The sequence below is a fragment of the Mustela erminea genome, chromosome 10 (assembly GCF_009829155.1).
Source record: "Mustela erminea isolate mMusErm1 chromosome 10, mMusErm1.Pri, whole genome shotgun sequence".
Taxonomy (NCBI): domain Eukaryota; kingdom Metazoa; phylum Chordata; class Mammalia; order Carnivora; family Mustelidae; genus Mustela; species Mustela erminea.
The window spans coordinates 95,015,696-95,031,243 of NC_045623.1; the positions used below are offsets into that span (position 1 = coordinate 95,015,696).

Here is a 15,548-nt window from a genome sequence, read left to right on the forward strand (position 1 = left end):
AGACCTCACTATTCCCCCTCTCGGATTTCAGCTCTTGTCCCAGTCCTTTAAACTGGAAAGTAGGTGTTAATTTTCTGTTACTCATTCCCTTCCTAAGATTTGTCTGTTAAATTCTGAAATAGCTAATTTCTTAATTATGAATCTTATCATTAATATTGCATATTGTGGGCAAGAGATTTGATTTGAGATAATCTCAAATTGCCTAGTCCATCTCCTTTTCTCACCTGCTGGTCTGGATAAACAATCCATTGAATAGGCAGTTTGAGTGACCTAAAGAAGAAAAGAAAACAGCAACTGATTGGCATTTGTTTGTTTTAGAATACATCTGTCAGTTGGAGCATTTGGATTTTCTGTTTAATAAGACTTTTGCCCTTTTATTGACTCAGTCTCTAATATATCTACTTGATCCAATTCTGCTCACCTGATTTTTTAGAACCAGACATAAGTTCAGAGGAATCTGTCTCTACTGTAGAAGAACAAGAGAATGAAACTCCACCTGCTACATCTAGTGAGACGGAGCAGCCAAAGGGAGAGCCTGAGAATGAAGAGAAGGAGGAGAACAAGTCTTCAGAGGAAACCAAAAAGGAGTAAGGAGTCATGCATTCTTGCTATTTATAGTAATTGAAGACTGTGTAAAAGGACTGTAGATCAGATTGTTTAAGGCATTATAACATTGGTTTATGATAGATATAAACTTGGACTTACTTTTTAGAATATTGTTTGAAATAGGTTTATTGTGTAGTTGTATGGCCTATTAGAGTTTGTAGTAGTTATCGTGATAGTGGTTTGAGTAACTCAAAATTCATTGCTCTTGCCTTTGGAATTTCTTTTGCTTAGAATTCATTGTGGGAGTGTCTGATATTTTAATCATTGACATAATTTCAATAAGAAATGAAACATGACTCTAAAAATCTGACCTGGGAAACACTTCACCATTTTATTCCTGCCTCTGCCTCTGTGAGTTGTTTTTATATGCTTCTGTAAGAAAACATTAGTCTGTACCAGCTATTGCCAGAGTCACCTAAAACTCTGTGTATGTTTGATGACGTAGTCATCAGTTGGAGGGTGACATTGAGAATCTGAAAGTGAAATTTGCTACTGATAATCTGTGCAATGTGGTGGCATTTCTTTTTTATCTTTTTTTTTTTTTTTTAAGATTTTATTATTTATTTGAGAGAGCGCATGTGCACACAAGAGGGGGAGGGGCAGAGGGCGAAGAACAAGAGCTCCATCCCAGGACCCTGAGATCATGACCTGAGCCAAAAGCAGCCACTTACTGGCAAAGCCACCCAGGCACCCCCAGTAATTGTTTTTTAATTTAAAGTGGGTTTTTTTGTTTTTGATTTTTTTGTTTGTTTGCAGGACAGCTGGTCTTGTTCTGTTCTTCTCATAGTTGGTCAGAATTGTTAGGAATTGCTTTTTAAATGAATGAATAACTTAGGAATAACTGCACTTTCTGGGTGTAGTCCTCAGGGAATTGTTTACAGGCTTAAGTTCTCTGGAATTTTTAGCAGCTACCCTGTATTTTAGGAGCATGGAGTGCTATTATTATTTTTAGAATACAATTTGTGTAATGCTTTATGCTCACAAAATTGTATTTACAAATATAATTCTTGCAACAAACTTGTAAAATATTTGGCCTTATATTACTATTTTACAGCTGAGGAGGCTGAGACTCAGGTCACCTGCCAAGGTCATATAGCTAGTAAATGTTAGAGCAAAAACCCAAACCCAGGTCTTCCAACTTCAGAGCTTGAGTTCTTTTTCCGCTGTGCTAAATGACAGCTGTTGTAGTTAGAATATGTTTTAAAATTCTAATTTCTTTAGTGTGCTGGACCATCATAGTGCTAATTTATCTGACCTCTACAACTAAGAGAAAACACCTTTTTGTTCATTTATAGTATCCAATTTTTTAAAAAGTTTTTATTTTGTGAAAATTTTGCTCATTTTATGTATCACTTTAGTGTGGAAATAAAACATTAATTTTTATCCTTCCTTTGTCTATTCTTCTTTCTGATTTTATACCTCTTTCTGCAGTTTACTTTGCATAATAACAATTCTTTGTTTTAAAGTGAAAAAGATCAGTCTAAAGAAAAGGAGAAGAAAGTGAAAAAAACAATACCTTCCTGGGCTACCCTTTCTGCCAGCCAGCTAGCCAGGGCCCAGAAACAAACACCGATGGCTTCCTCCCCACGTCCCAAGATGGATGCAATCCTAACTGAGGCCATTAAGGCAAGTTTTTATTACAAGCAGTTCATCTTAGATTTATTTTGTTCGTCTTTGGGTTATTTGAAAATGGCATATTCCTGTCCAGACATGAGAAATCTTGCTCTGCTTTCTTAAAGATACTTAAATAGAAGAAAGCCATTGTGAAGTTCATGTTTTATTTTTGTTTTTGTTTTTTAAGAAAATCACATTTGGTGAGCACTGTTAATTTTTTAATTCAAATTTATGAGAGCAAATATTTTTAACTTGAGTGTTTTGGTTAAATACAGATTTTTTTCCCCCCAGTTTAATGGTTAAATATACTATTTTTTCGGCGGCTGAACTTGTTAATTCATTCGACAAACATATTTAAGGACTAACTTCTGTGTATCTGTAATCCTGCTAAGGATATAGCAGAGAAGAAAACAAACAGGGTCATCTTTGCCCTTAAGAAGTCTGATTCTGACTGAGAGTAACTGAGTAGCATAGAGGATTTTTATTTTAAAAAGATACACTTTCTTTAGGTCCAATTCAAAGCTGAGTGTCTAATACTGGTAATAGCTAGCTCACCTGAGCTCTAAGAAACCCTCTTAAAAACCTTACTACTTTGCTTCATCACCAGAAATTCTCTTTGCACAGTTTTATGACTTTGTTGTAATCCGCTGACTCCCATTAGTTTACCAATAGCTTGCTTATTTTAATTTTTAAGGTTTTCTTCTAATCTGACCTTGCCTTTTCTGTTTAAGTTTTTCTGGTTATGCTTACCTTGCTAATTTTGCATGATGAGATGATAATCTCACTAGTTCCTCTTACCATCTCATCATCCAAATTAACAAAATGCCCTCATTTTAGGGACCTTGTTGCTAAGATCTCAGTCAAAATTAGGGATAAAAACCAGTGTAATCAGCAGTGGTATACAGAGGAAAGAGGAGCCTTGTGGTCATTCTCAGAATTTGAGAATGACTCATGAACTGAGAAAGGGTTAGCCTTCAGACCTCTCCCTGTACTCTTTTAAGAGGGCTCTCAACTCCTTAAAAGATACTTGACTGTAGTGCGATCAAGATAGCTTGACTGTAGTGAGATCTCTTTTCTCTGTATATCCTTTCTTCCAGGATTTCATTCACTTCATGACCTCTCAGCCTAGATTTTGAAGAGCAGAGTTACAATGAGGTTGGAGAAGGGACTAAAATTTTAAAGTAGTGAAACAAAAAGAACAATATAATTAGGCCTGAAGAATAGTTTGAATCTGCACATATTTGTACAAATGAGGCTATGTGTGTGTATGTGTGTTCCATGCAATGTAACAAATCATGATTTCAGACCACTGATACCATTTTGTGAATAAATAGGAGTCCTGATGTCTACTTCCATCTCTGTTAGTTTGGTGCAGCATGAATTGTTTTAGGATTAGAGAGTTCTTTTCTGCTTGATTTTCTTTGTATTTTCTTAAAAGATTAGGAGTAAACTTTAATGGGTTGTAATAGATCAAAGATACTTGAAGTAAGTGAACTATATTAACACAACTTTGTTTTATGTTGTACAATTTTTCTTTATTGTCAAAGTTTATAAAGTAACATTCAACCAAGTCTTTATGCAATGAGAATTGACACATTTAGTTTATAGACAACGGCAACACAAAATTGGTGTACTAGCCGATTAGGTTGGTAACAGATGCTCTTTATGTAAAGTATGTGAAAAAAATTTGCCACCTTCGTGATGTAATGACCTATGTAAGTCTTCCATGGTCATTATTCAAATGGAATATAGATAAATTGGATGGAAACAGAAGAGGGCATTTTAAGTCACAGCCGAATGCCCTCATTGTTACCCAAAACTCTTCTTAAGATTTTCCATCTGTAAACCGTTTTACGCCATTTATTTAGATTATCTTTATGTTCTCTGCTGACATTCACACAAAGTCTACAGAGAAACATTGGTCTTTGTATGCTTAAAGCTCATTCCATAAAATGAACCAGATCTATAATCCTACAAGTAATAAAAATGTTATGTTTTCTTCATTTTAATGCTGGAGATCTGTCTTTTAAATATAGAATAGAATTAAAATGGGAAGAGGTTCTTCCTTGACACACAGAATATCGTTCATATGTTGTATTTTCTCTTTGCCTGTCTTGAAGTAAGTTAAAATTATTGTTGCAAAAAGATTGTATTTCTGTATTTTTCAACAGCCACGATGAACTGAAGTTACCTGAAAGACTACTCCTTCTTTCTGCCATTTTTATCATCCTTTGTCAAGTTCACCTCCAAAATAATTTATTTTGAAAATGTGTCAGTTTTTCTGTCTAATGAAAAGCAGCTAGTATAAAGTAATGTGTATGGTTTGGTAAATGTGTTTTCTAGGCATGCTTCCAGAAGAGTGGTGCATCAGTTGTTGCTATTCGAAAATACATTATCCATAAGTACCCTTCTCTGGAGTTGGAGAGAAGGGGCTACCTCCTCAAACAAGCACTGAAAAGAGAATTAAATAGAGGTGTCATCAAACAGGTATTAACCAATTATTGGGGATGAGATCATTTCAGCATGTATTAACTATAAGTCCACAACATTTAGAGTTTTTGTGTTCTCTTTTGTAAATTAATATGACGATGAAATGCTTAAACTTTACCTACTTTTATTATTTGAGACAAGGTTTCAGAATCATGGGTGCTGGTTACCTTTGATAAGTTAACTGTTCTGGAGAGCAGAAGCATTATGATAGTGTAATTATGCTACATTACATTATGTATTATGATAGATGTAATCTGGTGCTCCTCGTACTTTTATAAATTTTAATTATCTATTTTTTTTAGAGAGCACGCTACAGTCCATGAGCTAGGGGTGGGAGGAGGGAGGGGCAGAGTGAGCCAGAGTGAGAGAGAGCAAGCACATGAGTGCAGAAGGGAGAAAATCTTAAGCAGACTCCATGCTGAGCACAGAGCCCTACACAAGGCTTGAGATCATGACCTCGTCATTTAAAAGACAGATCTCCAGCATTAAAATGAAGAAAACATAACATTTTTATTACTTGTAGGATTATAGATCTGGTTCATTTTATGGATTGAGCTTTAAGCATACAAAGACCAATGTTTAAGCATACAAAGACCAATAGATAACTATTCCCATGTGCAGTAATAATCACTAATGGGCGATCTGGGAAGCACTGAGCCACCCAGGTGCCCCATAATTAGATTTTCTTTGGGGGCCACTTATGCTTGAGATCACCTAGTACTGAAGATGAGAGCTAGAATTACAGAATCATTTTCTTGGAGCAGCAAAAAAGAATTATTCTTGCCCCGTGTTTGTTAGTTTTAAAGCCAAAGTTATGTAACTAGACTTGTTACTGTTAATGTATTTGTAAATAGGTTTACTTTAACTTAATTTTAAAGCTTGTTAGGAGCTCAGAGAAGCCTGAGTAAATTGAGACTGGTCTAAAACCAATATTGATTTCAGGCCTAAATCTATGTAATTTTGCATAGTACATAAAAATACTGCTTAGAATCATAAAAATTTAAAGTTGGAATGGACTTTATCTTAAATCCTCTTTATAGGTCCAGTAATCACAATCCGATGGTAGTGGCAGAAATGGTCAGAGGACCTAGTTAACTGCATTCCATGAGTCGTGTTGCCTTTCTTACACCTTTCTGCGCAGTTTGATTAATACAGAATTCTGTGCCACTCAGGCATTTACGTTGTGATTAGGAACTTTCAAGAACTACTTCATTCCACAAATATATATTGTTCCTGTGTGCCGGGTTCTTAGCGGCCCATCAGTGAGTAAAACAGATTCCTGCTGTGGAGCTAATGTTACAGCTTTCTCAGAATGTTGTATAACGATAATTGTATGGCCTTCAAAACAGTCACTGATTAAAAGGTATTATCTAATCAATGTAATTAGAACCAAACACTTGTCCTCTACCATAGCATATGTCAGCACAGTTTATGAGCTGGCTTTGTGGTGGGGTTTTTTTTGTGTTTTTTTTTTTTTTTTTTATGAAATATAGTTTATGACCTATTCTTGCCTCGTAGGCTGACCTCAGTTTGATGCTTAAACAACAGTTTATAGGCTGAAAGCATTTCAGCTTGATTGCTACATTCATAGTAGCACAAATAAAGCTAAGGTGTGGAGTACTCAGGTTAGTGCCAATCAGCTTTAAAGTTCTATGAAAGTGCTTTGTAAACTATGGAAATATGTGGTAAGACTTACACATACCATATGGGGTGGCTAAGAATTAATCAGATAACTATTCCCATGTGCAGTAATAATCACTAATGGGCGATCTGGGAAGCACTGTAGTTTGAGATCAGCAGGCTGTAAACTTTTGCCAAGGAATGATCTTCCTTTCAAGACAGAGATTTTCTTATTATCCCTAAGAGATTGTCCGCCCCTCCCTTTTTTAAAAGATTTTATTTATTTATTTGACAGAGATCACAAGCAGGCCGAGCGCAGGCAGAGAGGGGTGGGGAAGCAGGCTCCTCGCTGAGCAGAGAGTCCGATGCGGGGCTCGATCCCAGGACCCTGGGACCATGACCTGAGTTGAAGGCAGAGGCTTAATTCGCTGAGCCACCCAGATGCCCCAAGATTGTCCCTTCTTTCATAGTACTTTTTTGGGGGGTGGAAAGCTCGTAGACTATCTAACCTGGTATCACAATAGCATTCTTCCCAGTTTTGTAAATGAGGAAACAAAAGCTCAGAGACTTTAGGGGGTTGTCCAATACTAAATGGCTAGATGGTAACCGTAAAAAGGATTCAATCCCAAGTCTTTCAGTCTGTCCATTGTTCTTTTGTCTCTGAAGGATTGAGCAGTACTGTACATTAGTTCTTATAGTACCATGCCCTGTACTTTGGGTAGTATAAAGTTATAAATATTAATAACACAGTAACTTAAAAATATTGATTATTGCAACTGTAATTACTTTACCTTAGGTAAAAGGAAAAGGTGCTTCTGGGAGTTTTATTGTGGTCCAAAAATCAAGAAAAACACCTCAGAAATCCAGAAACAGAAAGGTAAGAAGTCTCTACCACAGTTTGAGTTCTGTAAAACTATTTCTTCCACTAGACATAACAGCACTGATTGAGTGTTCCCTGTGGGCCAGCACTGTGCCGAGTGTAGCCTTTTTCCTAAGGCCTAGAGAGGTTGTAAATGATTTGCTCACTATTGGCCAGCTAATGAATAGAAAACAGGCAGTGTGTAAATCCAAGCACTCCAGCCCTAGAGCCCATGCACTTAACTGCCAGGTGTTGAATTATGGGCAACTGTATGAATTATATTCCCTTTATTGAAATATGAAATGTTAAACTAAAAGGGCGTATGAGTATATCTTTACCCGATATTAGACCCCAAAACTATACCCAGAGCCTTTTTGTTTTTGTTTTTGTTTTTCTCTTTTTTTTCCTTTTCTTTTTTGTGCATACTAACACTTCTGTTCCTTGAGATACATATTTTCATTTATGGAAAGTATTTGTACTATAATAAAGTGAAATATGTAGTATTTCCTCTATGTCAGTAACTGAAATCATGACTATTTCTCTGTGTCTGTGTTTTTGCAACTCCAAAGATTTTTGTACTTTTTTTCTAAAACTTTGAATGAAATAAACTCTTCACAGAGCTTTTTGGTGCCGTGTGCTCCTTTTCATTCTTTGTTATTGAAGGCTAAGGATAAACTAGGACCTTTAATTAAAGTCTACGATTTCTTTTTCTTTCTTTCTTTCTTTTTTTTAAGAGAGGGAGAAGGAGGGGCGCCTGGGTGGCTCAGTGGGTTAAGCCGCTGCCTTCGGCTCAGGTCATGATCCCAGGGTCCTGGGATCGAGCCCCGAGTCGGGCTCTCTGCTCAGCGGGGAGCCTGCTTCCTCCTCTCTCTCTGCCTGCCTCTCTGCCTGCTTGTGATCTCTCTCTGTCAAATAAATAAATAAAATCTTAAAAAAAAAAAAAGAGAGGGAGAAGGAGAGGGAGAATCTTAAGCAGGCTCCACACCCAGTGCAGAGCCCAGTCTGGGGCTTGCTGTCACAACCCTGATCATGACCTGAGCTGAAATCAGGAGTCGGATGCTTCACTGACTGAGACACTGGGGCACCCCTCTTTTCATATTTATACATATTTTAACTCTCAATCTGAAGTTCTTATCTCAAATAAGTTGCCACAAAAGTGCCATTATACTACCCCTGTGGTATATATTTATTTGTGGGAAAAAGTGATAGTATTCTGCAATTGATTTAGCAGTCAATTTAGGTAAGCCCTTGAGTTGAATATAGAAGCATTCGAACAGAGAACTCCGTATTCTGTAATGATGATAATTTTTGATATTATATTTCAGAACAGAAACTCTGCAGTGGATCCAGAACCACAAGTAAAGTTGGAGGATATTCTCCCATTGGCCTTTACTCGCCTTTGTGAACCTAAAGAAGCTTCCTACAGTCTCATCAGGAAATACGTGTCTCAGTATTACCCTAAACTTAGAGTGGACATCAGGTATGAGCTGTTTGCCTAGACTTCAAAATACAGATGTCTGTGTTATTCCCTTAGCCCCTTTCTCATGAGAAAGAAGAAAGAGTAAATATTCAAGAGGGAGAAAATTTAGGGGCACCTGGGTGGCTCAGTCTGCCTTCGGCTCAGGTGATGATATCAGAGTCCTGGGATTGAAATCCCCATTAGGCTCCTTTCTTGTCAGGAAGCCTGCTTCTCCCTCTGCCTGTTGTTCCCCCCGCTTGTTAGCCTGTGTATACGCTCTCTCCTTCTGTCTCTCAGTATCTCTCTCTCTGACAGATAAATCTTTAAAAATAAAAATGAATGTTTAGGTTGACTTTAACATTCCAGCTCCTGTGAATAATGCTGCTCTATGCTCTCTGACTAGAGATGTACTAACATCTCTTTAAAATCCTGCTTTCAGTGCTTAAGGGTCCATACGCAAGAGTGGAATTGCTAGATGATGCAATAATTCTAGTTTTTTTTTTTTTTTTTGAGAAACTGCCATACTATTTTACATAGTGGCTGTATCATTTTACATTCCAGCCAACAGTGCACAAAGGTTCTGATTTTTCCATGTCCTCACCAACCCCTGTTTTTCTGGTATTTTGATATTAGTTATCCTCAGTTGGTATGAGGTGATTGGTGTATGCTCTATTTTTTTTTTTATTGTAAATAAGCTCTTTTATTTATTTATTTTTTAATTTTTTATTTTTTATAAACATATATTTTTATCCCCAGGGTACAGGTCTGTGAATCACCAGGTTTACACACTTCACAGCACTCACCAAAGCACATACCCTCCCCAATGTCCATAATCCCACCCCCTTCTCCCAAACCCCCTCCCCCAGCAACCCTCAGTTTGTTTTGTGATATTAAGAGTCACTTATGGTTTGTCTCCCTCCCGATCCCATCTTGTTTCATTTATTCTTCTCCTACCCACTTAAGCCCCCATGTTGCGTCACCACTTCCTCATATCAGGGAGATCATATTGCTCTATTTTTTATTTAGAGTTTGAAACGTAAGAGAATTCAGGTTTCTAAAAACCTCTACAGAGACAGTACTGTCTTTGTCATTTAAACATTTAAGGTAGAGTTCTGGGAGAATTTTGGTAGTAATTCATTTCTTAAAAATTTGCTACTTAAAAATATGTAGAATGAAAAAAAAATATGTAGAATGATAATTTAGACTGTCACATGTGCTAATCTGTGGTTTCATGCAGACGTATTGTTTAAATTTATAATTCACAGTTTGTGTTTTAAGTGTGTTTATGTGAGATCTTTGTTATATGACTTTTAGAGAATTGTCTTCCAGTACAGAGTCATTTCTGTGATTTCTGTCTTGCATGCACATTGTCCTATACTCTTTAGCTTCAGTATGTACTTGCATTACTGAGGCCGGTGATTAGAATTGCTGTAGTTTCAATCCAGACGCCACGTTTTCAGAAAACCACTCCGTGATCTTCAGAGTGCCCAATTAAAGAGTCAATGAAATGGTACAAAAGAAAAGGGAATCATAGAAGCACTAAGTTTGAAATTAATATCCTGATTATTTCATGCTTTTTCTGCTGAGTATGACCCACAGATAGAGCTTTGAGCTAGAAATGCGTGTATGATGCATTTAAAGATGGAAACACATTTCACGTTCATTGCTCTTTACTCTCTGGTGATTAGAGACCTTATCACCTCCCAACTTTTTTCTTTTCTTACCATACTGCTCTTCTCACAGGAGACAGGTTGTTGCTAGCAGCAGAACGTCACCCCACGTCTAATCTTTAGGAACATTTCTCGTCATCGTCTTATTTTGAACAAAATTTGTCTGATCATAGATGGGTTACCAACCCATAATGGTAACAAACCTGAAGATCTTTATGACCTTATTAATGATAACTTTTTTTTTTTTAGGATTTTATTTATTTGAGAGAGAGAGAATAAGAGGGGAGAAGGTCATCCCTTACCTTTGGTTCTGGGAGCTGAGAGCCTGATGTGGGTCTCGATCCTGGGATTCCAGGAGCCGAAGACAGTCGCTTAACCAACTGAGCCACCCAGGCACCCGATAACTTTTTCTTTTGAAACCCTTTTTCATTTTACTGTTGTGACACCATAACGATTTTGTCTCTGACTGTAGTGGAATCTTGTCGTACATACAATTAACATGACAATTTAGTTGTACTTAGACTTGGTCAAACAAAAGAGCAAAAAAAATGCAGTTTTATTTCATTTTATTGTAAAGATTTTTTAAATTTATTTGACAGAGAGAAAGATCACAAGTAGGCAGAGAGGCGGGGGGTGGGAAGCAGGCCCCGTGCTGAGCAGAGAGCCCATTTCAGGGCTCAATCCTAGGACCCTGAGATCATTACCTGAGCCAAAGGCAGAGGCTTAACACACTGAGCCACCCAGGTGCCCCAAAAATACAGTTTTAAAATACAAGTTATTTGTACTTGATGTCTACAGTTTTTCCCCTCCTACCCCTTTTTGTTTTTAATTTTATGTATTCTTCTTAAATAAGCTCTACACCCAGTGTGAGGCTTGAACTCACAACCCTGAGATTATGCTCCTGAGATCATGCCCCCGACTTGTATGCTCTATTGACTGAGCCTGCCAGGCACTCCTTTCCCCTCTTACTTTTTTTTTTAAGATTTTATTTATTTGACAGAGAGCGAGAGAGGGAACACAGCAGGGCGGGGGTGGGGGGGCTGGTGAGGAAGGGAGAAGCAGGCTTCCTGCTGAGTAAAGAGCCCAGTGCAGGGCTTGATCCCAGGACCCTGTGCCCTGTGATCATGACCTGAGCTGAAGGCAGACGCTTAACGACTGAGCCACCAGGCGCCCTTCCCCTCCTACTTTATTTTGAACCCACTTTTTTCACACTTCACTCTCAGCCATCGTACCTGAAATACTTTTTCCTGTCAGTGCCACAGGTGATGTCCATGTTGTAAATTTTAGTAGTCCATTCATAGTCCTTCATTTACTTGCTGGTCTTTCACTGGCATTGACTTAGCGCATTCACGAGCTCCTCTCCTTCCTTCCATTACTTTCTTTACTTGCCTTCTAGGACAGCCTGTCTTCCTGATTTTCTTCCAACTTCACTACCCATTCTTTCTCAGTTTCCTAAGGATTAGATTGTAGGTCTCTTGTCTTTTTTTTTTGTTTTTAGTTGTTTGGTTTCTGTTTTGTTTAGTGTTTTTGTTTTTGTTTTTTAGTGATCTCTATACCCAATAGGGAGTTCAGACTCCTGATGCTGAGATCAAGAGTCTCAGGCTCTTCTGACTGAGCTAGCTAGCCAGGCTTCCTTCTTGTCTTTTCTATCCACATTCGCTTGGTAACAGCTTTTTACTGTCAAAGCTGTACACTACTAATTCACAGATATATAAATCTAGCCCATACCTCCCTCCTGGCTGCACATTCACAGAGACAGATGCTTATTTCCTGTCACTACTTGCGTTTCTAACTTCACATGTTCAGAACTGAGCTCTTGAACCACTCCTCAAAAAGTTTTGTGTCTTCCGTATCTTCTCCACCTCGGTTAATGGCGACATCATCTTTCTAGCTGCTGAAGCCAGAAACATTGCTTTTATGATAGTCTCTTCCATTTATTCCACACCTCCATCTAATCTGTAAGCAATTACTTTGGCTTTGGCTTTAAGATACTACTATAAACAGACCTCTTCTCATTACCTCCACTGTACCGCTCTCTTCCAAGCCACCATCGTCTCTAACTTGTATTACAGCAATAACTTCCTAACTGCGCCTCTCATGCTCCCTCCCCTTCAGTGTCTTCTTAGCATAGCAATGAGAGTGGGACTTGTAGAAATATAAGATAGATCATATGCCCTTGCCACTCTACCTTCTAGTGGCTTCCCAACCTCCACATAATTAAAGCCAGAGTCTCTGAAAATAGTATACAAGACACTACACTCCATTGCATCTCTGACCAAACCACCATTACCCTTCTCTCACTTAACTGGCATCAGAGTCTGCGTGCTTGCTCTTCCCTTTGCCTGGATGCTTTCCCCCATAATCCACTTGGCCTTCACTACCCTCAGGTTTTACTCATGTCATCGTTAGAGTGCCTTGACTCTGCCATGATCGCCTTCCCTTTTTTTTTTTTAAATCATTTTATTTTGGAAACTTACAAACCTACACATAAATGCAGTGAGAACAAAACCATCATACTAACATTATTTAAGTTCTTAACATCTAATGTGCAGGCCATGTTCAGTGTCCTCCAAGATGACTTTTTGTAGTTTTGTTGCAGTCAATATCCAGCCATGGCCCAGGGGCTGCATTTTATTGATGGAACCACCGAAAATACATCTGCAGCCCTTCCCTTCTATCCCAGGATTCAGAATTCTACTTCTCTGAAGCTTTATTTTTCTCCATACCACTCATCACATTCTAACATATGCTATATCTGCATATGTTAGAAAGTAGAAAGACTACTTTCTAAAATTACCTGCCTACCCCATTAAAATGTCAGAATCCTGAAGGCCAGGATTTTTATTTAAATTGTTCACTTCTGTTTCCTCTAAGCCTAACACATAGTAGATGCTCAGTAAATATTAGTTGAATGAGTGAATAAATGAATGAATATGGGCTTTTCACCTGGCCAGTCCACAAGGAGCCTGTGTCCTGGAGCATGTGAAATGAGGCGTGAATTTCTTCTCCCATATATCTAGAGGCTGTAAGAGCACAGACTTCATAACCAGACCCCTTAGGTTTAAATCCTGATTCTGTCATTTTCTAGCTTTGTATCACTAAGTAAGTTATCCCTTTGTGTCTCAGTTTCCTCATTGATAAGCAGTGTATTGATAAGGTCGTTAGGAGGCTCAAATCTCTAGCACATGTTAAACTCTTAGAACAGTGCCTGGCATATAGGTAGTGCTCAACTCATGTTAATATTTTCAGTCTCAGTTCCAACATCATTCTTACCATATGAGCATTACACTGTGCTAAATATGATTCTAATATTTAAGGAGTATTTTTTAGGGGCGCCTGGGTGGCTCAGTCAGTTAAGCTTACCACTCTTAATTGCTGTTGAGATCATGAGATCAGGGTTGTGAGATCAAGCCCCATGTGGGGCTCCATGCTGGGTGTGGGGACTGCCTAAGATTCTCTTCTCCCTCTCTGCCTCTCCCCACCCCCCATTCTCTCTCTCTAAAAAACCTTAAATTTGGGAGCATCTAGGTGGCTCAGTCATTAAGTGTTTGCCTTCAGCTCAGGTCATGATACCAGGGTCCTGGGATCGAGCCCCACATCGGGCTCCCTGCTCAGCGAGAAGCCTACTTCTCCCTCTCCCACTCCCCTTGCTTCTGTTCCCTCTCTTGCGGTCTCTGTCAAATAAATAAATCTTTGAAAAAAAAATTAAAATTTAGGGGCGCCTGGGTGGCTCAGTGGGTTGGGCCTCTGCCTTCGGCTCAGGTCATGGTCTCAGGGTCCTGGGATTGAGCCCCTCATCAGGCTCTCTGCTCAGCGGAAGGCCTGCTTACCCCTCTCTCTCTGCTTGCTTGTGATCTCTGTCTGTCAAATAAATAAGATCTTTAAAAATATATAAATTTTAAAAGACAGTGTTTTTTATATAATATGTAAGTCACCTCTTTAATTTGGTAGCAGTGATTTTTTGTAACTCTAAATTAAAAACTGGGTATGTGGGGTTTACAGAGATTTGGGGTTTATTCTAGGAAGGTACCTTTAGAACGTTCAAGGGTAGAGGCTCAGTTAGTCAAGTATCATGGTCCCTTCAGCTCAGGTCACGATCCCAGGGTTCTGGGATTGAGCCCTCCTTTGGGCTCCCTGCTCAGCAGAGAGCCTGCTTCTCCCTCTCCCTCTGCTGTTCCCCGTTTGTACATGCACACACCCTCTCTCACTCTGTTAAATAAATAAAATTTTAAAAAACTTTCCAAGGCATTAGGAATCATTCTGTCTGGTATAAATTCATACTGTCTTTTTGATTTTTTTTTTCTGCCACCAGAATAAGAAAATAGCACAAGATTTTGTTGTATGCCCTATACTTTTCTCTAAACTTTTTAATTTAGAGAATAATTTAGAAGGGTAAATTTAGAGAATTAATTTAGAAGGGTCTTTGGTGACCCCTCTTAACATTTTCAACACTCAATTTCAAGAGTTTTTTGATGTTCTTAATTCCGTTTATGGATTTTTTTTTTAAAGATTTTATTTATTTGAGAGAGCACAAGAGAGGGTGAGGACAAGCAGGGAGGAAGGGCAGAAGGAGAGAGAGAAGCAGGTTCCCCGCTGAGCAGGGATTTGATGCAGGACTTGATCCCAAGACACTGGGATCATGACCCAAGCTGAAGACAGACACTTAACAGACTGAGCCACCCAGGCGCCCCATTAATGCATTTCTTCCAGACTGATGGTAACTTTCTTTCTTTATAAAGATTTTTATTTATTTATTTAATTGACAGAGACAGTGAGAGAGGGAACAGAGGCAGGGGGAGTGGGAGAGGGAGAAGCAGGCTTCCCTCCGAATAGGGAGCCCGATGTGGGGCTTGATCCCAGGACACGGGGTTCAGGGTTCATGACCGGAGCTGAAGGCAGACTCTTAATGACTAAGCCATGCAGGCATCCCTGATGTAACTTTCTTATTCAGATGCTTACAACTCAGAATCCTTGATGCTGCCAGCTGCATTTTTGTATTCCATCCCTTACCTTTGGTTCTCTCTGTGCATGGCTTTCATTTTTATATCCCTCAATGCAGACTGATTTTTTCCAGTTGAAAAACATGGCTATCAGCAGTCACCCATTATTCCCTGCTTCTAATTAAAGTGGTATAATGATCTAATTAAGAACAAAACTTGTTATAATAATAAAAAGTCCCTTAAAGGTATATAGCACTTCATTGTGTAAAACACTTTTGTTTACACTGTTT

At 38.6% G+C, this 15,548-nt stretch overlaps 1 protein-coding gene across 10 annotated transcripts in view; it reads left to right on the forward strand.

The window, feature by feature from the left end:
- The window catches only part of HP1BP3 (heterochromatin protein 1 binding protein 3), a 38,924-nt gene that overhangs the window by 8,949 nt on the left and 14,427 nt on the right, over positions 1-15,548 (forward strand). For all 10 annotated transcript variants that reach the window (XM_032361454.1, XM_032361457.1, XM_032361463.1 and 7 more), the window contains 5 exons: positions 434-587; positions 2,073-2,232; positions 4,564-4,707; positions 7,127-7,207; positions 8,515-8,669. In XM_032361454.1, the coding sequence (XP_032217345.1) occupies positions 434-587; positions 2,073-2,232; positions 4,564-4,707; positions 7,127-7,207; positions 8,515-8,669 (694 nt within the window). The remainder of the gene's footprint in view (positions 1-433; positions 588-2,072; positions 2,233-4,563; positions 4,708-7,126; positions 7,208-8,514; positions 8,670-15,548) is intronic.